General features: G+C 40.3%; 1 protein-coding gene across 1 annotated transcript; it reads left to right on the plus strand.

Annotated features, from left to right (window-relative positions):
* The first annotated feature begins 18,447 nt into the window (after positions 1 to 18,447).
* Positions 18,448 to 21,951, plus strand: LOC129753139 (uncharacterized). Its single transcript, XM_055748937.1, has one exon. The coding sequence runs from the start codon at positions 18,448 to 18,450 to the stop codon at positions 21,949 to 21,951; it is 3,504 nt and encodes a 1,167-aa protein (XP_055604912.1).
* Positions 21,952 to 23,142: the final 1,191 nt, after the last annotated feature.

A 23,142-nucleotide genomic window follows, 5' to 3' on the forward strand; every position in this document is an offset into this window, starting at 1 on the left:
AGCTTCCTGTACTATGATGGCATTGAGCTTTCTCGCATCGAGACAGAGTCTCATGGATCCATCCTTCTTTTTCACCGCTACTGTGGCGTTGTTCCATGGGCAACACATCGCCTCCTCTATCACCCCTAGCCGCAGCATGCGGTCTACCTCTTTGTTAAGATCTTCTAGAACTGCTTTCGCCATGGGATAGTACTTCTGCTTAAACGGGGTTGCCGAGCCGGTATCGATGCGATGCTGGTACAAATTCGTTCTTCCCAATTGTCCTTTACTCTGGGACGTAGGGAATTTCCTTATGGTAGCTTGAAGTTTTGCCCGTTGCGTTTCGGTTAAAGTGTCGATGATGGACGCGTTATTTATCTCGATGGTTAGTCCGCAAATCATAGCTTTAACACCAAACACGTTCCAAAAATCTATCCCTAAGATTAATGAAGATGGCATTGACTCCACGAACAAAACTGGTAACGTGTGGGCCTGTTGATTATAGGCAATTGGAACGTGGGCGAAAAATGAAACCGGATGTGCAGTATTGTCAACTGTTCGAATTTCCCCTTTTACAGGGAATTTTTGAAGCATGTAGCTGTCCGCAGTTTTAGTGAGCTCACCGCCTATCAGCGTGCATGTTGCTCCGCTGTCTAGTAGTCCTCGAAACTCTTGTCCTAAGATGGAAATGCTGGCGTATGGTCGTTTGTCTGTGTACGCAGGATCTACAATTAAAGATTCGGCTTTGTGAAATAAGGGTATCCTGGAAATATTGGGGATTGCATCTGACTTGGAAGAACTCTCTTCCCTTATTGAGAGCTCTCCCTGTTTACGTTTCCCGGCATCAAGTGGGGGGAGTCAGGCGTAAGTTGTCGCCATCGCGCTAGACAGGTTTGGCAGTTACGTGTAGTGCAGCCTTTTTTCCCACAGGTGAAGCAAAAGATAAACGTCTTAGCATTGGGGCACGTGAGATACGTGTGTCCAATATTATCGCATTGCCAACAAATTATAGTACTGGAGAGCGATCTACCTTGTTGGTTTCCTGGATTAGCTGGCTCTTCTGTTTGTCTATTTGGACGGAATTGTTTTCTGGCATTCATATGCAACGAATTTACGTCTTCTGAAATGATGATATTAGGTTCAGTTGTTTCTGTAGTTAGCATTGATGTTCGTTGTGAGTACTGCTCGTCATATTCCTCTGCCTGAATTTCTTGTAGTGAATTGGCATCCTCAGCTGTGACCATATTTATTTGTTGTCTTCCAATATTTGGTCGATATGAAGGCTGTTGTGGGAATGCGCTTGGTCCTGGTTGACGCATATTAGAGGTGTTCATGGGCCTGGTCCAAGAGGGCCGTTGGCTGTTGTTTTGAGGTCGGTTTTTTAGAGCATATGATCGTGAAATTTCAAAATCTTTGCAAACTTTCACCAAGTCGCTCACCCTGGTTACTTGTGAGGCTGCAGCTATCGGAACAAAATCTATATTAAGGAGGGACTTCATTATGAAAAGTTTTTCTGATTCGAACATGGGTGGTTCAATTACTTCGAAAATTGCCAGTAAGTCTCTTGAAAAGGAAGTAAATGTTTCATTGATTCCTTGGAATCGTAAGTAAAGATCCTGTTTGAGAATTTCTGAAAAATTTGTCGGAAGGAATTCATTCTTGATTTCCGTTTTAAAATGGTTCCAGCTATCAAAAGTTCCGTAAGCTCTTGTGTACCACTGTTGGGCTGGTCCTCTGAGAAGATGCTTAACCGATCGCAATAGTGTTAACTCGTCAATCCCTTCTGTGCAAGCATAAACTTTAACGTCGTTCAGAAATTCTCCGAGCTTCCGAATGTCGTTTTCACCACTGTACTCCATCTTCCACTTGTAAACTGGCTGTGAATATCTTTGGAAATATTGTGAATCTTCTAGTCTGTTCTGTTGATTTATCCTTGGATTTTCAGCAAAGCTTAGTTGAAATGATCTCGGTTCACCGCTAGCACCTGCCTGAGTGGGAATATCCTGGCGTTGCCGCAAAAGTTGCTCGAGCTTCTGCCTTTTTTCTTTTTCTTCTGCGAATGTCCTCTGCAGTTGCTCGTGCTGCTCCTGTAGATGAATGAACTGTTGAACTTGTTGTTGCTGCTGTTGTAGAAGGTTTTGAAATTGTTGCTGTAGCTCACGTTGAGGCATTTGAAGCGGGTTTGGTGGAATATGAGACATTGATACTGATGAATGCTGCCGAGTCTGCTCTCTATGTTGCTGTTCCCATGGATAATGATGTTGTTCTTCTCGAAGCCGATCACGCTGCTGATGCTCTTGCTGTTGCTGGTCTGGCTCTCGTTGAAATTCCTCTAATCGTAGCTGCTCTCCTCGTTGACATTCTAGTTCGCGTTGAAGCTGTTGTCTAAGTTGTTGCTCTCGATGTTGCTGTTCTTGTTGTAACTGGTTTTGTAGAATCTGATCTCGTTGTAATTGCTCCCGTAGTTGCTTTTCTTGTTGTAACTGCTCCCGAAGCTGTTGCTCTCGTTGCAATTGATCACGAAGTTGTTGTTGTTCTCGCTGCAATTGATCTCTAAGTTGTGACTCTCGTTGGTGTTGTTCTCGCTCCTGCTGCGCCCTACGCTGTTTGTCTCGTTTATGCTCATCTTGTTGCTGATCTTGCTGACGTTGATGTTCTAGGTTTTGTTGCTGACCCATTAAGATGTTTTGTTGTACCGCCTCCTTAATGCTTGACTGTAAATTTGAATTTTTTAATCTATCCAGCGTATCTTTTTCTGAAGGCAGAATGTCCTGGTCACCTGGTATTGCTTCTATTCTTGCTGCTTGCCTTTTCATGAAATCTTGAATCTTTACTAACGAAGTTTCCACTTTGGCTATCGATTTATGAGCATTTCCTGTTATCATTTTATCCTGGATGAGTGACAAACGATACCGGTAATGCAAGAGTCTCGATCGGCATATTTTGAGAGTATCTGGAGCTTCCTGACGAATGGCACCATCTACTAGATTTATAATGTGTGGAACTTTTGCTTGGCATTGGTATATATTGTCCACATCCGTCATTACATGAGTTGATGACGAAGCAGTGTTACCGGATTTAATTTCCTTTTCTAGAGTCTTTTGCAGAGTCGAAATTTTGACATCTCTAGTCAATGCCTTAGGATCCTTAATTTTTCTTAAAGCGAGCTCAAAGACGAGCTCCTCGTCTTCTAGGTGTATGATTTCCATTTCACTATGAATACTTTCACTTTTATTAGCACTCACTATGACAATATACGAATTTTGAAGAAAATCTAAATCGCGTATCTGCGGGTTTTTTTAGTTGGGCGCCAATATAACCGTGCTAATTTCCCGGATCAAGCAATAATATCAATCAAGTGGGGAATATGTTTCGAAAGACTTTAAGTTATTCAATCAAAAACTCTCGTACATAAGACTTACTTTCGCTGTGACAAAATTTGTGTGTATTGAGACTTGATTTTATGTAAGTATAATTCTGGTTTGTATAGAAAAAGATCAACTTAAAAATAATCAACTTACGCGACCTATTTGGAATCGACGCAGTCTAGTTTTCATGCATCGACCGCGACGCTCGCCTTCCTTTGTTGTTTCGAACAAATTCGAGAAATCTATCCAGTCTGAGGGGGCTACGTCGTGTATCAGAATCCGTCTCCGGGGCTTCAGGAACTCTGTCTTCGCAAAGACTATCTTCGAGCTGCTCACCCCAAAAAGGTAAACAAAGCTCACGCCTCACCACCAATTACCCACTCGTTTACACACACACCTTCCCTGCGCAACTTGTGCTAGAAGTCACACGTTTGTGAGAAAACCCAAAACACTGGTGCTTATATTAGTAAGGGCGAGGCTCACAAACACTGTACATCGGCCGATGTAACCACTACACACCCCAGCTCTTCTTCCGCTTTGATGCACCTCGCTTTTCATGCAGATGAGAATTTCGAGATTCTTCCCTCTATTCTGCTTCCTCCAATGCAACGCTTCCCCCAATAACTCACCGCACTCGCTTCGGTTCCTCGAGCGATTGTCACCTGTGCACACCGACGCGTATCCAACTGACCGGCAACGATTTAGCGACACGCCCGCTACCGATGGCTGCTTTCCCGAGCACCGACGGAAACTGACTCAGGTGCCGACGTGATGATCACTATTCGATAATCCCTGATCTCACCAATACAAGCTGATGCAGGTAGTCGTCTGAGCTTTCCCTTGAAACTGAGGATATTCACACCAATGCACTCCGCCGCTGGCTGCTCGGTAGAATGTAGTTTCACGAATATTCGTGCAAGCACGATGAGGTGTAGGAGTCGCCGTATGATGTCGTCGCCACGTGACACGAACGATGCTTCGGAAACCGGTTTTTAAAGGGCCCTGATGTAAACATCAAGACTTAGCGTTAGGGCATGTCGATTTGCTTAATGTAACTATAGCATATGATGTCATTGCTGAACATTTACCTCTGAGAGAACCCTTCCTTATGATGATCCACCGTTCGTGATGACTTCTACGTTGCTGCACGATTTTATTCAACTGTTCTGATAACGAAGTAAAATTAGAGTGGACACTTCGATTGCCTTGTTTTAAAATTACCTGTTATCTGGTATTCTGCCAAATATAATGCCAAAAGACTTGATTCGCAACCGTTTCGTTAAAGTACTCAGTAGTAATTCCACTATCTCACGTGTAATGGAGTGTCTGCTTTCAATCACGATTCTACCTGAGGGTTGAATTATTAAAAAGCCAGTGTTGTTACGATTTGATCGTTTATCACTTGAGGCCCGTTTTACCTTATAAGGATTTTGACCGTTTTTCTACGATCTGAAGGTGATTTTCACACTCTGTGAGAACTTTGAGACTAACACTTTTCGAGAACTGAGTTGAAGTGCTGTTAAGTAAGTTGGCGGAAGTTAAAGTGTCATGACGGTTCTTTCGCTGCTATAGCAATGTGTGCTGGTGTTGTCAGCACTAAGGAACAGGTGAAAACTGAATTGGTTTTTTTTTCGTTACAGCCAAAACTAGATTGGCTAGAATTTTGACTATATTTTTTAGATTTGTGCTGTTGATTTTATTCTTTATAAAGCAACTCGTAACAACTTCCCACAAATTTAACTCAAATCAATCATATCAAAATTGGGACAGAATTCCCGCAATACCACGTGTTTTACGCCCAAATTTTGAATGCTGTTTACTTTCGAGAAAACCCGAATATCAAAACTAAATGTCATTCTTTTTATTTGCTGACTCCCAAATAACGATGACAATGCATAATTATAAAAAATTTCGTCCTTGTTCGAGTTAAAAAGGTGCACCAATATTCGTATTGGAAAAATATCTGACGTCATGTTTGCCGCGATACCAGTCAAGAAATGGAAAATCGTTGCCTACCTTATGGCGTTTTACCTACAAGGATATATAAAAGTGTATTCTGAAAAGCGAAATTTTTGATAAGCTTAGCAATCATAAATGATTTTTTGCTTTAGTATAGTTAGTTAACAAAAATACAATGAACGTATAATTAAACATTTGATGTTTCAATTATAACATTCCGTAAAATCATTGTTCCATTTCTCACCACCATTTCGGTATGGTGCGATCTGTTCACTATTTAGTTCTAGCGTTGTACCCCGCGGTATGCTTTCTGACTGTGTTCAATCACGTGCATATTGGTCACCTTGAATTCAAATATTGTAGTTGATTCTTCCATACCCCTTGACCTTTTCGCTATAATTTCATTGTCAAGTGTTGCCATTTTGTCATAGTTTAAGTAAGAATATGAAACATTAGGGCGCCAAAAAGTGTTATTATAAGTTTAAATAAAATGAAATTCCTCTTCTTGTTTCATTAGTCGACAAGTAAAGTCTTATTTTTACCATCCGAAATGGTCTGCCCAAACATTTGGTGCCGTGACCAGGATTGGGTAGCTTTAGCCGGGAGTTTGTTGCTCTTGATAGCGCGTTAAGTCACCCTCCTGGTTCCCACTGGTTCAGTCCTACCCCAGATCAATCACGCAACCTGAATAAGACGGAATTTATTTCGAGCTCAGTCCACCTAGCCCCGAGTCCCAACTTCACACTTTGATCCAGCTCCAGTTTTGCAACGATCCCTGTGTTAATTGTACCCTGTTTCCGATGTGTTATAAAGCTTCAAAATCATCAAAAACTTATGGTCCGTTTTTTCCGACAAAGTTCTGAATGTTTTTTTCCGAAAGGATTTCTGAATGTGTTTCTGACTGAGTAGCTGACATAAGAGTCGGGTTGATAGAACTGCCCACCGTAACGACTGCTTCATCAACGTTTTCCGTTCCTGTTAAGAAAGCAGCCCGGATGGATGGAACAGGTGTTCAGGTCCTACACCAGCCATTCGGACAACTGCAGTATTGGCTGTCCAGTCAAAACCCGCTGTGAAATTGTTTTGCAGTGTTCGAAGAAAGGAACAAATTTGTCCCGGCGGATCCGATAGAGCGATGATTTCCAAATCCGAAGGTTAAAAAGCAGCCTACCACTTCCAAGGCAAAGTGATCCCCAGTTCTACCAGCTACTGTCCAGTTTTCGTGTTGTGAAAGCCAATGATGTCCCAGTTGATGAAAAAGTGATAACGTTTGTGCTAGAAGCTAGAAATAGGTTGAATTTTGTATGATAGTGTTAATAATAGTCCGAACAAAAACTGCAGTTGTAGGTGGCCGGTATGATGACTCTCACTCATATTGGTCACCCGAATATAGACTCACTATAATATTGTTTTGAAAACCCCTTGTAACGTTGCTATAATTTCTATCTGTAATGTTTCCAGTTTGCCATTGTTTCTTTGTAACCATTTGTATAACTTGAGCGGGAAAAATTGTAATTTTCCAAGTGTAAAATCTGTCCATGGTACAGCAAGTTTGCCCGGTTAAAAAGTGAAAATTAACCTTGAGCCACAGTATTCGGCCGTTCATGATGTAGGTACTTCGATTGGTGCTGAAGCTGGGCGATGAAACTGTTTTGCTGATACGCATACAAACTGTTGCATCGAGGAACCGAAATACTCAAAGAGTACAAATTCTTTCCCTAGGCGCTGCCGTATTTCGATCGCCTGGATTCTGCCTCGATGATATGCAATCCGCAATGCTGCTCGTTGACGTTTAATCAATCGCATTTTGAACATTTTCTTGGCCGTAGCAATCGTTTTGCTGGCTTTTCGGGGAACGTGAGAAGAAAATGTAACAAAAATTTTAATACATTAGCTTTTCTGTATTCGACTTATAACCGACCTGGAGGTTTATCGCGGAATATGTCATTCAATGGTATCTATTAGTTTACATCCAAATTTGCCGAACGTTTGGCAAACCATATTTGGATTCAACGTATCCAAGATATTGACATTTTAAAAGTCGTTTGGTGTTCAATAACAGTCCGGATCCATGCCTATCCACACAAAGCGGTTCCAGTGGCTGTTTGTCATTCATCCCAAACTATTATGAGGCAGCAACAGATAATAGTTTTCGTTACACAGCTGCTGCAAATAGCACAAATTTAAAACTCATATTACAAAACACAACAGCTTCCACCCACAAAAATACTGCTTTCATGTGAGGAAAACAGTAGGGGAGAGTGGGGATACTTGATCCCTTTTTCTTATTTTCACCATATAATTTTGGAAAAAATTAGCAACTCGCACTTTTTTACATTTTCTGACAGCGTGTAACTTCAAGTTTCTATGCTCCTAAAATTAGAACGATACTTGAACCCGTAGATGAACTAGAAGCATTTTCGTAGGAGTAAAAAAATTGCGATATTTTTAAAGTTAGGGGAGACTTGATCCTTTATTCAGGAAGCCCTAATCCATGGGAAAAATCAAACAAAACCACAAGATAAAAGTTAATAAAATCCATAGCTTATTCTCAACCCTTATGACATTGCATACTAACGGGCGCAATTTTTTTTATAAACAAGAAGAAATCAATTATTTTAGCCCTTTTCTTCAGATAATTGATGGATGAATATTAGCTATTGGATAAATATTAGTAATATCGTAATCAGCAAATGACCACGATCCATTGAGAAGAAGAATATACCGGGATCATTTGTACCCATATATTAGGGATCAATTGTACCCAAAATCAACATTTTAGAAAACTTTTTCTGAAAAAAGTTGGGAGTTTTCCATCGCTTTGAAAATAATGTATTTTGAAGTTCATTTAACACTCGAGAGATTGATGTATTGGAATAAATATTTTTGTTATAATATTTCCATGTAAAGAACATTATAAAATGATGAAAAAAGATCTTCAAGTCACATTTTGTGAAATTTTTTAAACAAAGTTCAATAACCCAAAAACTTATATTGTTAAATATTTTTGAGCTTCAACCATTGCTGTTTTGTTTCATTTGACACATTTTCCTAGAACATATATAGCTAAGGAATCAAGTATCCCCAGGGATCAAGTATCCTCATTCTCCCCTATAGATGTGTCGATTATTGCTCAAATTCAAAGTGCAACGCGATTACAAAATTTGGAACACAGCGGAAGATTAAATTCATCAGGTCCGTCAATTATGTTCCGACACAAATTGGAAGAACCAAAAAGATTGAGCTCTGTACAGCAACAGCGGAGATCAGCTGTCGGAAATGTCTATTAATTTTTTCATACAAAATGCATCTGTTTGTGAACCGGAGTGTACTCTGGCTGGCAAACAGTGGATAATGTGCAACACGAGACCCCATAGTGGTCATATCACCTTTTATTCACAACTCCTACCTCAACCTCTGTTGTGAACGACCAGGTATTTGCGTCGAAATTATTCCCGTTTTCTTTTGAAGGCCTCGTTTTTCTTCACAAGCACTGTAAACCATCCGTCTTTTTCAAGCTCTCTCTATTAACTGAATTCTCATCATATACATCAATTCTGTTCGAACTTCTCGATGTTCTCTTCTCTCTCACGAATGTGTTATATTCTGCAGTGTTGCCACATCCAAATCTGTACTTCTGAGCAAAAAATCTTTTCCATCAGTACTTTTTTAACAAAAATCTGTACCAAAATCTGTACCAACAATATATGAAAACTCAGTGCAATTAACATAGTTTTTTTCAGTTTAACAACTCCATTGTTTGTAATATACCCAAGTAACAATTTAAGTTTTGTTCCAACCTCAACAGTCCGCTTAAGACTATTTTCTTAAGTTACTTAATAAGCCAAAGCGCATTCTACGCTATTAGCACCCCTACTTTAAAACTAACATATGGCCAAAAAGGCCCTATTTTGTTAACGTTTTTAAAGCTAACTCTATACGCTATAATAAAACAACCAACATAATAGTTTTATTCGACCTTATAGACTTAGCCTTAAGAAACCTTTCAGAGCTCTCTTAAGACTATCCACAGCTGTTTTAAAACTACGTCATGGAATCTGATAGGAATTTTACTGTGGGAGCTGTGGAATCTGATGGGAATTTTACTGTGGGAGCTGTGAAATTTGACAGACTCTACTGTGGGAGCTTCCTCTTCCGTTTTTTTCTCGTGTTATCACTTACTCTCCCAAACATTTGGTGATTGGTGGAGATTGCATTTGAATTATTTTAAAAATATTTTCATTTTTATTTTTAATGTCTTAGCATGAAACTTCCTGCAACCTCAGATTTCTGGTGAAATATATACAAAATAGCATCAAAAAATATGCGCGCCTCAAAGAAAATCAAGGTTGACACAGTTTCAAGATTTTTTAAAATTTAAAAATAATAATTTAAGTAACATTTAATTTTGCTCAAATTATGCAATTTTTGTTTTGCATTGAAATTCATTACCTAAACAACAAATATTACCGCAAACATTGTCAAATTTGTCGAAAATGTCTAGTTTTTAGTATAATAATATTATTTACAGCAAGATGGCGTCAGTAAATTCGATTCAATTTCACAATCAACATGGCGTTCAGTAAGTTAATGTTGAACATCTTAAGGCAGTTGTAAAACAGTTTTAAAATTGTTTTTGCCGGGTTGAAAAATGTTGTAATAAAACAATTTCAACAAACAGTTTCAAAATGGTTTAAACAGACCTTGAATCACAACTTCGTTTGACGTTTCTCTAAATGAATACACGCTCATGATAGATTTATCTAATTTTGAGTAAGATAAGTTTGTCGCAATAAATTAGAACATTTCGATTTGTTGCATGGCAAAAGTCATTCATGAAACTTTTCATTTTGTTTCCTTTTGACTATGATAAGAGGATGGTCAATTACCTTTAAATAAGAATAAGGTATTGATATCAAATAATCTCAGACTGTTCTAGAATAGATTATTTTATGAAATCAAAAGCCTGGCCTTCAAGCTTAATAATAACCCGTATAATTGAGGATTATAACCAAACGATTTCTTAAATCGTCAAAGGACGATTTGATGATGCGCAATAACACGTTTAGCAAATGAATGTAGAAATTGTAAAATACATTGCCTAAATATCGATAATCAGAACTACGTAACGCTTCAAATAAATTGTAATTTTCAATGATCGGCAATGATCGGGTCTTCATTCTGACTATTTATATCATCCGAAACTTGTTGAGGCTAATGAAAGTATAGAATGAGCATTTTCACTTGCAATGAAGCTCAATTTCTCCGTCTTTGATGAGGAGAAATCGGTGGCTGCAGTCTTGTAGAACTTTTCAAGAGCGGTTGATCCGGAAAGAATTTTGTTAACTCTTGATTGGATGACGTAAATATAGATTAACTTCGCATTGAAAGACAGGGATGGACAAATAAAACAAGTACTTTATTCGGCGTACTTGTAAATTAATTGTCTTATACATTTATTCTTATCGATTCTAAAAAAAACGTTTATTCACAGAGTGCTTAGAATTGAGCGAATAACGATTTGCGGTTGGTTTAAAATTTGAATGCGGAGGCAACAAAGTTGTTTTTATTTTTCAGTTGAATTTAGCTGAGTTAATTTATATCATTTTGATAGCACGTTTTCCTCAATTTTGAGTGATAATCCTTTCAAAACAGGTTATGCTATCTCAAAAAGAGGTAAAAAAGATAAGGCCTGTATACGTTCTTCCCGATTGTCAAATCATCTGTCACTTAGTTTTATCATGCCTACATCCAATGTCTAATAAAACAGTTTTTCAATTTGGCTTAAACGCTAGTTTTAAAAGCTCATTGAGCGCATTATTAAAGCTGGTACCCAAGCTCTAATAAAAACAGGAAAGTTTGTGTTTTATTCAATCTTTAGCAATAGTTTTGCAACTTTTTTACGACACTCTTAAGATGTGTTTTATTCAAGTTTTAGCAAAACTTTCAGGGCTCTTTTAAAACAAACGATTGATGAAGCATTTCCTATGTTACAATAAAACCGTTTCAAAAATTGGATGCCATCGAAAAGCGTTAATAAAACAATATTAAAACTCAAAAAAGCCAATTGGCTTGATCTGTGTTACTTGGGATTGATACAGTTTCAAATATTTTTGCCATTTATAGTCTCTGAAACGAATCGCTCTAATAAACTATAAATATTTCATTAAGTCAGTATCACTTACATGATTTATTTGAAGCCGCACAGCTATTCATCACACAAAATGCCAAAAATCTGTATCAATCTGTACCAAATTTTAAAAATCTGTCATTTTCGCGTACAGAATCTGTACCAAAAATGTGTTCAAAAATCTGTACTTTTCTAGATAAGTCTGTACATGTTGCAACCATGATTCTGAGTATTTTTAACGAAATTATCTCTCTTAGACGTCATTCTTGACAATAACATCGATGTTCCTGAAATCGATGAAACCAATCATGCAGGGTAGTTCATAAAAACTGAATAATTGTAACTTATAAATCTATCAAATCTTTTTTTAATCTAATAATCAAAGGTTTGAAGAACCTCTTAGCTGAATGAAACTATGATTTCAAAGTAGTCGAAGATTCCTTTGAATTCAGCTACAGTATTTGAAAGACCCAAATACTAGTATTTCACTAGCTACTTGCTAGCATCCTCAGTGGGTTATCGACTGATGACTGATCAGTCGATAACCCACTGAGGATGCTAGCAAGTAGCTAGTGAAATACTAGTATTTGGTCTTTCAAATACTGTAGCTGAATTCATACTTGAATTCGACTGATGACTGATCAGTCGATAACCCACTGAAGATGCTAGCAAGTAGCTAGTGAAATACTAGTATTTGGGTCTTTCAAATACTGTAGCTGAATTCAAAGGAATCTTCGACTACTTTGAAATCACCTTATTTTAAAGAAACTCCATCCATAAAGCGGAGATCGGGTACCCAACCCCGGTGGATGCTTTGGTCGCATGCAGATTGAGAAGGTAGCCGCATGCATCCCTTCTCAAGGTGAGGGGCGGCGTACAACAACAATCTAGCGTCTGTTCTCCGGGTCAAGGGCGGCTCAAACAGCGTCTGTCCCGCAACGAGCGGCTTAATTTATGAAATTCGGCTCCCGCCAGCTAAGTCCAAGATGGCAGCTTAATCGCGGGATAGGGACTTTAGGCTAACAACCTACTGCTCCCGATTTTTAACATTGTTACGGAATCCGAAAGAAACGACCGACCTGGAACTTTGGTGACGACTTTTAGCATGAAAACACGGACACGAATTGGAACTAGGAACGTTTTAACCCTTGCCCAACAAGGCAAGCTGGCTCAACTTGCTAGAGAAGCTAGCTGCCTCAAGCTTGAAATTCTGGGACTATGCGAAGTCCGTTGGCCTAACACTGGAAAACACAAGACACAGTCCGGGCAAGTCCTGCTTTAGTCTGGCAAACGAGGAGAACATGCTACTCGGGAACGAGTAGTTGGTTTCCTGTTATGCCCACAGGCCCATGCGGCCTTCATTAGATGGGAACCGATAAACGACAGAATAATCTTTGCAAGATTTAGAACACGGGTTAGAAATCCGGTCCAGTGTTATCATCTTATCGTAATGGATGATATTTTGACTTAATCGATCGACTGTACACCCAACCGAGGATTGCCGTGGAATCCTTCAACAATGGCAACAAGTTGAGAAAGTGAAGTGCTTTCAGTATCTTCGTAGCCAGGAAACGCCTGATGGTGGTACCAGGAAAAACATCGAAACCCGGATCAGAAAGGCCCAATTTGCGTTTGCTAGTCTCCGGAACATCTGGCGCTCACGTCAGGCATCTCTACGAACGAAAATTCGAATTTAACTCAAACGTCAAATGCGTATTGCTGTACGGGTGCGAAACTTGGAGCACATATGCGGTAACGACGTGAAAACTGCAAGTATTTGTAAACCGCTGCCTGCGAAATATCATCCGCGAGGGTAGCCTGGCAACAAGATCTCAAATGAGGAACTACATCGCCGGTCCCGCCAAAGGGCGCTAGAAATCAAGATTCAGGAACGTAAGTGGAAATGGATTGGGCACAAATTGCGAAAAGATGAGAACGAGATTTGCAGAGAGGCGCTCGATTGGAATCCAGGAGGACATCGAAGAACCAGACCAAGGAACTCGTGGCGGCGAAGCCTAGCCGCCGAAATACAAACTATCGACGAGTGTCTTGACTGGAACCAAATGAAGACGCTGGCTCCGGATCGTCAACAGTGGAGGTCTTTTACCACGGCCTATGCACCGGAGGATCGGCGTGGGAACCTTAAGTAAGTAAGTAAGTAAATAAGTAAATATTGGATGATTCGATTTTAAAATTTCAGAAAAACGATATTTTTAATAATTTTATCCCATTTCCTTTCCGAAATATTATGAAAAAATATTGTTAAAGTCTATTTAACCTATAGAACTGAGATAAATACTGTGACTATTCACCTACAAAATGCTGAATTAGTTGTGTATCAATATCTAAATTATATTCATGAGCCGTGCATGTTTTATTATCACAAAGAGTTCATAATTGTCAGAATAGTAATTTATACAACAAGCTTCAAAAACGGATATCTCAGTACGAGAAGTAAGTTCATCCAACGAGGCTCGCCAAGTTTTTCAACGAGTTGCATACTCAATTTCACCAAATTCGAAATATTCCTAAACCTTTAAATAAGTTTGAACAAGTATGTATTTAAATTAGTTTAAAAAAATGATACTTGTGTCTGTATTTGACCCATCTGTTTCAATCGAAGTACACTTTTCACAAAAAATGAAAACTTTTCATTTTCCAAATGTATGTAACATCTGTGCAAAACAATCACTCGTTTTTTTTTTCCTGTTCTAATTGGTTGTTCCAGCCAGAGTCTCCCGTCATCATCCGACTCTTGGCAACTTCAGGACAATTTCCTCTGCCACCAATAGAAGCTAGAACTACAACAGCAACACTTAGCCCCGGAGGCGAATTCCCGGAACGCATGTTCTTTTGCTGCCACTACTCCACTCCCTCAGGGCACCCAGGCAGGACAGGAGAAACCTTTTCCGGTCAGACAGCAACAACTTTTTACCATTTCACTTATCCTTTTCCTTTTAATTTGTGCTCGCCTCTGTGCCATTTCAGCAGCAAGGACTGTACTCGAAAAAAAATGTAGCACTAGCTTTCGTTTACAATTCGGCTTCAACGGATTTTTTTTCTATAAAAATAAAACTAATTAGGATTTCAAATGAAATCCTACCAATGTAGTAAAAACCAAATGTGAATTCAGGGCCAAAGATTAAATTCATTGTGTTTTAACATAAGTACCAACAATTGTTAAAACTAAGGTTATTGAATAATACCTTAAAAATTCTTTACATTTTAAAACGAATGCGATTACCTATCTTGAACGCAAATAAACGAGAGATTAAATAGTTATCAGTAATTTAAAAAAGAGAATCAAATTGCCTAAATCAATACCAACTGTTTGAATTGGTATCTCTTAATTGAAATTTCAAATATTGAAGATAATTTTCTCTTAAACCATAAGTGAATAGCAGAAAATGAATTTCACTATTTAACCTTAAGCTTCATTTTTGCTGAAAGATTCTCAGAAGCTTAGTTCTGTGATTAGAAACAACTTTAATTCAGCACAAAATCATATAGATGAGAGTAAAAACTAGATTAGTTCAAGAAAATACAATTCCCGTTTAATTGCAGAGATGGTAATTTACAAAGGTTATTAAGCTTGTTTTAAATTTTCCAGAGGAAGTTTTACTGAAAATTCCACATGCATTTAAAAGTAAAAAAAAATCTGCATTTTTTTCGAGTACAGTCCTAAGGAAAGGTATCAGAAACGTGTTGTTCAGCTGGGCTCGGTCAGTCAGCACCACTTCCTCTATATCCGGAAAGAGAGATTTCCGAGCCGGGTTTTCCTGGGACCATTCTGGAAGTGCCCGGAGAAGGGAAGCGATGGTTTCGTGACTGCCGACCTGGTCACGAAAACCATTCCCATTGTTGTTCTCTGCTCGGAGAGCGCGTTTGTTCATGTTAAATTTAGAGCTACATTTTTTTCTCAACTCTAATAAATAATTCCTGCGCTTTAACAACAGAGAACTTTTCTTTAAACTAAATCTTCGTTGAAGCTTGCTTTAAGAATCGAAAAGAAACGGATCAACTAGGTATCTGTTACATATGTCGAAACTAAATGTTCCTCGATAAATTAAAAATGCAGTCCAGTTGTGTAGTCTCGACGAAGCTTAATTAGAGTCACCTCAATTTGACGCAAGCGAATGGCAATTTGTAGAAAGATAGAAAAAAAGGGCCGTCGTACAACTTTTCCACTATGCACACTGGAAATAAATTGGCGCCACATTTGTGATGAGTGACGGGGGGTTTGGATGATGTGTTTGTGTTTTTTCTCCTGGGACGTAACTGACGCTTAGCGTGTAGTTTCCAGGAAAATTGAACCCCTCGGTAGTTTGTGGAAAAAGTTTACTCATGGGAATTGAATTGCTCAGGACTAAGACGCCCGGTAAATTAAAGTTGCACATGAGTTTCGAATCCAATAATTAACGCCATCAGTGACTAGTAACAATTGTCACCTTCGTTTGTTGATACTAAAATATTTTTGAAGTCTGCCGCCAACAAAAATCTTTTGAGAAACTTTTCAATTTTCTCTACTCATACGCTGTTTTTACTAATACCTCCAGCCATTTTAAATGCAGAGCCGATTTGCGATATGTAGTCTGATGTCTTCTAAAATTCACACCGTTTTGGGTAACTGCTGCAAACTGTGAATCTGATGGGATTACCACACCCTCAGTTGAATAGTTTTTTTTTTTTTGGGATGTAACATAACAAGCTGAGTTACGTTTCTGTCAGAAGAAAAAAATCGATTTTTCTATACCTACTAAAAAAAGTTTAAGGTCTTACTTATATGGTTGAACAGATAGTGTCTAGACCATGGGTGGCTAAACCATGGCCCGCGTCTGTCTTTTTGTGGCCCGTGAAGAATTTTTCAGAATTGGATATTTTTCTTCTACATCATTTAAAAAAAAAACCTACTATATTGTTCAGCCCCAATTTACCGTGTACATCGACTGACAGTGCTGAAGCAAGAAAATTCTAAAATTGAAACTTTTTTCAAAACAATTTTGTATTTTTCACACCAATACATTAAAACAATAACTTCCGTTCCACACTTCGTGGTTGAATCTACAAGAATAAAGTTGTGATTCTTAAAGTACAGTCCACGCGTTTTTCTATCCGTACATTTTTGGTCCTACATCGCCGGATCTTCGAAGTAGTTACGGTCGTTTCTTGTATTGGGACAACCGCGCGAATGTTTTCTACGCCTCCGAATAAGAATCGCTCCGGAGAATCCTCTGCCACCGTTGGAGAACAAATTAAGAGCCAAGCAGAAAAGTCCAAGAAAAAACAAATGGCGGATCAATTCGTTGCTCTTTCACACCAGCGTGGTGCGGTTAAAGGAAAGCTTACCCGGATCAAGAATAGTCTTCGTTACGCAGGAGAAGATGCACTCCCGGAAGTGCATTTATTACAAACATATTTGAAGACTATCGAAGCGACCGACGAGGAGTTCAACGGTTTCCAGAACCGCATTTACGCTCTCGCACCGGACAACATGGAGGATCAGGAAGCCAAATACATTGAATTCGAAGACCTGTACAATGAGGTTAGGTGTCAAGTTTGTCGTTTGTTGGATCTCCACGCGAAGCAGGAAGAGCAGAAACAAGTGATAGTTCCTACAACATCTAGTGAACCTGTCAGTCTACCAGCACCTATTACTCGTATGCAACCATCTCCTTTCCTCAACACACCGCTACCAACGTTTGACGGAAACCAGAAAATTGGTTCAAGTTCAAGGCGATTTTCACCGACATCATCCGACGCTTTCCTGGAGAATCCGACGCTACGAAATTATACCACCTGGATAAGTGTTTGGTTGGCGAAGCAGCAGGAACAATCGACCAACAAACGATCAACGATAGTAATTTTGGCGCTGCTTGGCAGTTCCTCATCGACCGATTTGAGGACAGGCGGAAAATCATCGATATTCACGTGAACGGACTACTTAACCTCAAACCGATGACGTGCGAAAATGGGAAGCAGCTCCGTGATTTATTAGACGAATGCAAGCGTCATGTGGAGGCGCTCCGATTCCATGAGTTCGAACTAAGTGGTGCTTCGGATATCATCGTGGTGAACATCATCGCATCCAGACTTGACTTGGATACCCGAAAGTACTGGGAAGGCAACATCCCGCACGGTGAGATTCCAACCTACAACCAAACCCTGCAGTTTCTCACTGCGCGCAGCCAAGTTTTGGAACGAGTTGAACCGAGTACACTCAAGAAGAAGACACCAATCACTCATCCGCCCAGATTGCCTCCGTTAAAAGCGTCGTCGCTGGCCGCATCCGTCGAGTACCAGTGCAACTTTTGTGACGGATCGCATGCCAACCATTTGTGCCCCGAGTTTTTGAAGTTGAATCCGAACGCGCGATCCGAAAAAGCCAAGCAAGTGCGACTTTGTTTTAACTGCCTGAGAAAGGGACACGTCTTGGCACGTTGTTCCTCTACCAAATCGTGTAATGTTTGTAAGCGGCGGCATCATACTACTCTACATGCAAATCCTACTACTGCAATCAACGAAAATGTGTCGCAACCAACATTTACACCTACTATGCAACCAGTCCATCCTTCTACGAGTCAACATCCAATCAACAAACACAATCCAGTGATTAGTGCATCGTGTGTTCTCTACCAACAAAAGTCCCTTCTGTGTACAGCAGTGGTGAATGTCTTGGATGGAGCCAGCAATTTACATCCATGTCGTGTTCTACTTGATTGCGGCTCCCAAGTCAACATACTAACGGAGAAGGTGGCTACTTTGATACGTCCTAAACACAATCCCGTGAACGTGAAGGTGATTGGAGTGGATGGCGCTGAAACGAATGTGACATCTATGGTCCATGTCACAGTGAAAGCTCTACAGGAAGATTACACAAGCAAGTTCGAGTGTCTGGTGATGAAACGAATCACTGGAATTGTCCCGGCCACCTAAATCGACGTTTCTACTTGGCCGGTTCCTACTGATCTACAGCTGGCGGATCCACACTACAATTGTCCGCAAAAGGTGGACATGCTCATCGGCATCAGCCACTTCTTTGGGCTCCTGAAATCTGGTAAGATCAAGCTAGCAGAACATCTTCCTTATCTACAGCAAACAGTATTCGGCTGGGTGGTTGGTGGTCTAGTCAACACCGCCACTTGGAACTACAAACTGGTCCATTGCAACGCAGCGGTTCAAGAAGCAGAACTAGACGGCTTAGTCCAACGGTTCTGGGAACAAGATGAGATCCTACCAGCGCGCCTAGTGTCGTCCGAGGAGACGGCGTGCGAGGCCATCTACAATCAAACACACACCAGAGATTCCAGCGGGAGGTACACGGTCAAACTTCCCTTTCGTGACAATGTGAGTCAACTTGGTGACTCCAAACATCATGCTCTACAACGGTTTGACTATCTCGAAAAGAAACTTCAGCGGAATCCAGAACTCAAGAAGGCTTACTGTGCGTTCATAGCGGAGTACATCGAGCTAGGTCACTGCAAAATAGTTTATCCGTCAGACGATGGGTTTTATTTGCCTCACCACGCCATACTCAAACCCTCTTCCTCTACTACCAAACTACGAACGGTGTTCGACGCATCGGCCAAATCTACTTCTGGTCTATCATTGAACGACACTCTTATGATAGGGCCAACGATCCAGGATCCATTGCTCTTCATCATACTTCGTTTCCGAACACATCGTTATGTGTTTACTGGCGACATTTCTAAAATGTATAGAATGATTAATATTCATCCGGAGCATACAAAATATCAACGTGTGCTTTGGCGGAATCATCCTACTGAAGCTCTACAGACTATGGAACTGACAACGGTCACATACGGGACAGCATCCGCTCCGTATTTGGCCACACGAACGCTGAAGCAACTGGTACAAGACGAGGGTCGAGAATTTCCAGTCGGTGGTCCCATTTTGGATCAGGACTTCTACGTCGACGATGTGCTTTCCGGTGGCGACTCGGTGGAGCACATAATACAAGCACGCACAGAATTGGTCCAGCTCTTGCGACGAGGCGGTTTCAATCTACACAAATGGTGCTCAAACAGTTCCGAATTTTTGAGTACTATTCCCGAAGATCAAAGAGAGAAACAAATTTCGTTTGACAAGAGTGACGTGAACGATCTCATCAAAACGCTTGGCCTACTGTGGAATCCTCTACTCGACCATTTTACATTCCACATTTCGGCTGCTGATTGTCAACGAGCTGTTACAAAGCGCTACATCCTATCGGAAATCGCTAAGATTTTCGACCCCCTCGGTCTGTTGGCGCCTGTTGTTATTCTGGCCAAGCTTTTACTACGAGAGGTTTGGAGACGAAAGCTGAATTGGGACGACGAATTACCAGCTGATCTAATCCAAAGCTGGAACAAATTCCGATCCGGTTTACGAAATCTCGCCGATGTTAAAATCAACCGACTTGTTCTCTCCCCCCAACGTGTTGCGGTTGAGTTACACGCTTTCTCTGATGCATCACAGAATGCGTTTGGGACCTGCATTTACTTGAGAAGCATCATGGCTGACAACACTGTCGAGGTTCATCTACTTGTCAGCAAATCCAGAGTGGCACCAAAGGCGACGATCCCCCGGCTCGAGTTGTGTGGTTTCTTACTCAGTGCCAGACTGGTTGACCAAATTGCATCGGCATTCAAGGTGAACATCGAACAGAAGGTATTGTGGAGCGATTCCCAAATTGTGTTGTGGTGGTTGAGAAAGCCGCTGCACTTACTGAAACCCTACGTGGCCAATCGGGTAGCAGAAATATCGAAGCTCGTCTCTGACTGTGAGTATAAATACATCCGTACACACTTGAATCCAGCTGACCTTGTCTCACGAGGCTTGCAACCTGAAGCCCTTAAAGAAAATCGACTTTGGTGGTACGGCCCCGACTTTCTGAAGAACAATCCCTACGAAGAAGAAAAGTTATTAGAAATTGAATCCCTACCCGATTTGAAATTGACAGTCAACCTGGCGACTGTCCCCCAAGTGAATTCAGTGCTTACTAAGTTTAGTTCCTTGAGAAAGTTGCAACGTGTTGGAGCTTACATTGTTCGTTTTGTCAACAAAACAAGAAAGCGTCGAAGTCCTGGTGACGATTCGAGATTCCCTACAATTTTCGAGATTCGACAATCTACAATGGCAATTATTCGAGTGCTACAACAAGAATGCCTGTCTTCTGAAAGAACCCAAATACTGAAGTGCCAAAGTTCAACACCTACCAAACGCTACTTGGGAAAACTCCGAAATCTCAATCCGTGGATAGATGGTGACGGCATACTACGAGTGAATGGTCGAATAAAATATGCCAACGTGTCCTACGAACGACGGTGCCCGGCTATACTTCCTGATAAGCATCATGTTACGCAATTAATCATCGATGCTACTCACGCTGAAAATCTACACGTCGGTCCGAATGCTACTCTCTCGTTGCTGAGGCAAAAATTTTGGCTGCTGAATGGTCGCAACAGTGTACGCTTCCGTCTTCGAAAATGCATCAGATGCTTTAGAGTGAATCCAACCGAATCCAAACTGTACATGGGTGATTTGCCGCCACACAGAATCACTCCTACTTATGCTTTCGAAAGAACAGGAATCGATTTCGCTGGTCCCATTTACGTGCGCAAGGGCCACCCACGCAAGCCAGTTTACACGAAAGGTTACATCTCACTATTTGTTTGTATGGTGACAAAGGGAATCCATCTGGAGTTTGTGTCCAACTTAAGCACTGAAGCATTCATAGCCGCACTACATCGATTCACCAGCCGACGTGGGGTCCCAACTGACATCTTTACAGACAACGCCACCAACTTTGTGGGTGCCAATTCGGGGCTTCACGAGCTGTACGTACTGTTCAAGCAGCAGCAAATGGAAAAGGCGATCCACGATTTTACCATCCCTCAAGAAATTCGTTGGCACTTTATTCCACCACGATCACCACACGTGGGTGGTCTATGGGAGGCTGGAATTAAATCTGCGAAAAAACTCATCCAACGCACCGCGGGAGACACCAAGCTCACCGAAGAGGAATGGTCAACTCTACTTGCCAAAATCGAGGGCGTACTCAACTCACGTCCACTCGTTCCACAGTCGTCGGATCCAAGTGACACTCAAGCTTTGACTCCTGGTCACTTTTTGATTGATCGTCCGATAAGAGCAATTCTCGAGCCATGTTATGATCACATCAAACCAGGTCTGTTATCGAGGTGGCAACATATCCAGAAGATGCGTGCAGATTTTTGGAAACGTTGGTCTGCGGACTATCTTTCCGAACTACAGCAGCGGCAGAAGTGGAACACTGGTCACACCGAAATACGGGTCGGTGATCTGGTGTTGATGAAGGAGGAGAATTTGCCGCCCCTACAATGGAAGCTAGCTCGAGTGACCGACATACATCCCGGCAAGGACAACATCACCAGGGTAGTCACGGTGAAAACATCAACCAACACCTACAAGCGATCGACGGCGAAGCTGGCTCTACTTCCTTTGGACGAAGACGTTCCCGGTTCCTCGAAGGATTGAATTTCCAGGAAGTTCAATGGCGGGGGTGGATGTTCAGCCCCAATTTACCGTGTACATCGACTGACAGTGCTGAAGCAAGAAAATTCTAAAATTGAAACTTTTTTCAAAACAATTTTGTATTTTTCACACCAATACATTAAAACAATAACTTCCGTTCCACACTTCGTGGTTGAATCTACAAAAATAAAGTTGTGTTTCTTAAAGTACAGTCCACGCGTTTTTCTATCCGTACATATATTAAGCAAAAGAGATACATTTTCATATTTTTCAATTTTCACAACATTTTACATATTGTTTCACGTATTATGCAATAAATATTTGCTATTTAGTTGCATCATACAAATGGTATTGAAAGTGACCTCTACTATTCTGGGAGCGTTGAGAGTCTTGAAGCGGAAACTAGTCTATTTTTGAAGAGTTTAGAAGGTGTCAGGGAGATATGCTCGTAAATTAGGAAAGAACTCGAATAACTCAGTACATTAAAATGATAATGAGAAAGTTAAAAAAAATATTTATGTTTATTTTGAGCTGACACTTCTGCTTAATTCAAGTCACTCACAAGATTTTTGCAAAACATAAACTTAGTATCTTTTGACTTTATTGTCCCAAAATTTATTTGTCAGCTTCGATTGAAACAAGTCCAACAGGAAAACAGAAGCTCAAAATAATTGTAATCTAGTTTGCAAAATTATCACATTATATTGTTATCACAGCATTAACAGAGTTATATTGGTTCAAAACTTCTACTATTTGTCATTCGAATTCTATTGTCGAAACTTTGTCTACCAACAAAAATTATCAGCATGTTAAAATTGATTTGAAAAATATAAAAACTCACACACTTTATTTGTATTTAACTTCAACAGAAAAAGGTCAAGGTATTTTAAATATACGTGCAATGGTGTATAAACTAATAGATAGAGTTGGGCAATAAACGATGATCGCTAAATAGTGTGCATTGTTTTTGTTAGAAAATTCATTTTCTCTCAAAATTTACCACAAAAGCTCCACCATAGACAAGTTGACAAGTAAGATGACTAATATAAAGTTCCCTTTAGATTGTGGAGCTTTTTTATCAGTAAGTTCAAGTCAAGTGATCATATATTTAAAGCCAGACTCTGCCATTCAAATATTCAGTTAGATAAAATTCATCTAAATTCATAATTCATCTAATAATCATAATTTGAACTA

Source organism: Uranotaenia lowii, chromosome 3 (genome assembly GCF_029784155.1).
Source record: "Uranotaenia lowii strain MFRU-FL chromosome 3, ASM2978415v1, whole genome shotgun sequence".
Classification (NCBI taxonomy): Eukaryota; Metazoa; Arthropoda; class Insecta; order Diptera; family Culicidae; genus Uranotaenia; species Uranotaenia lowii.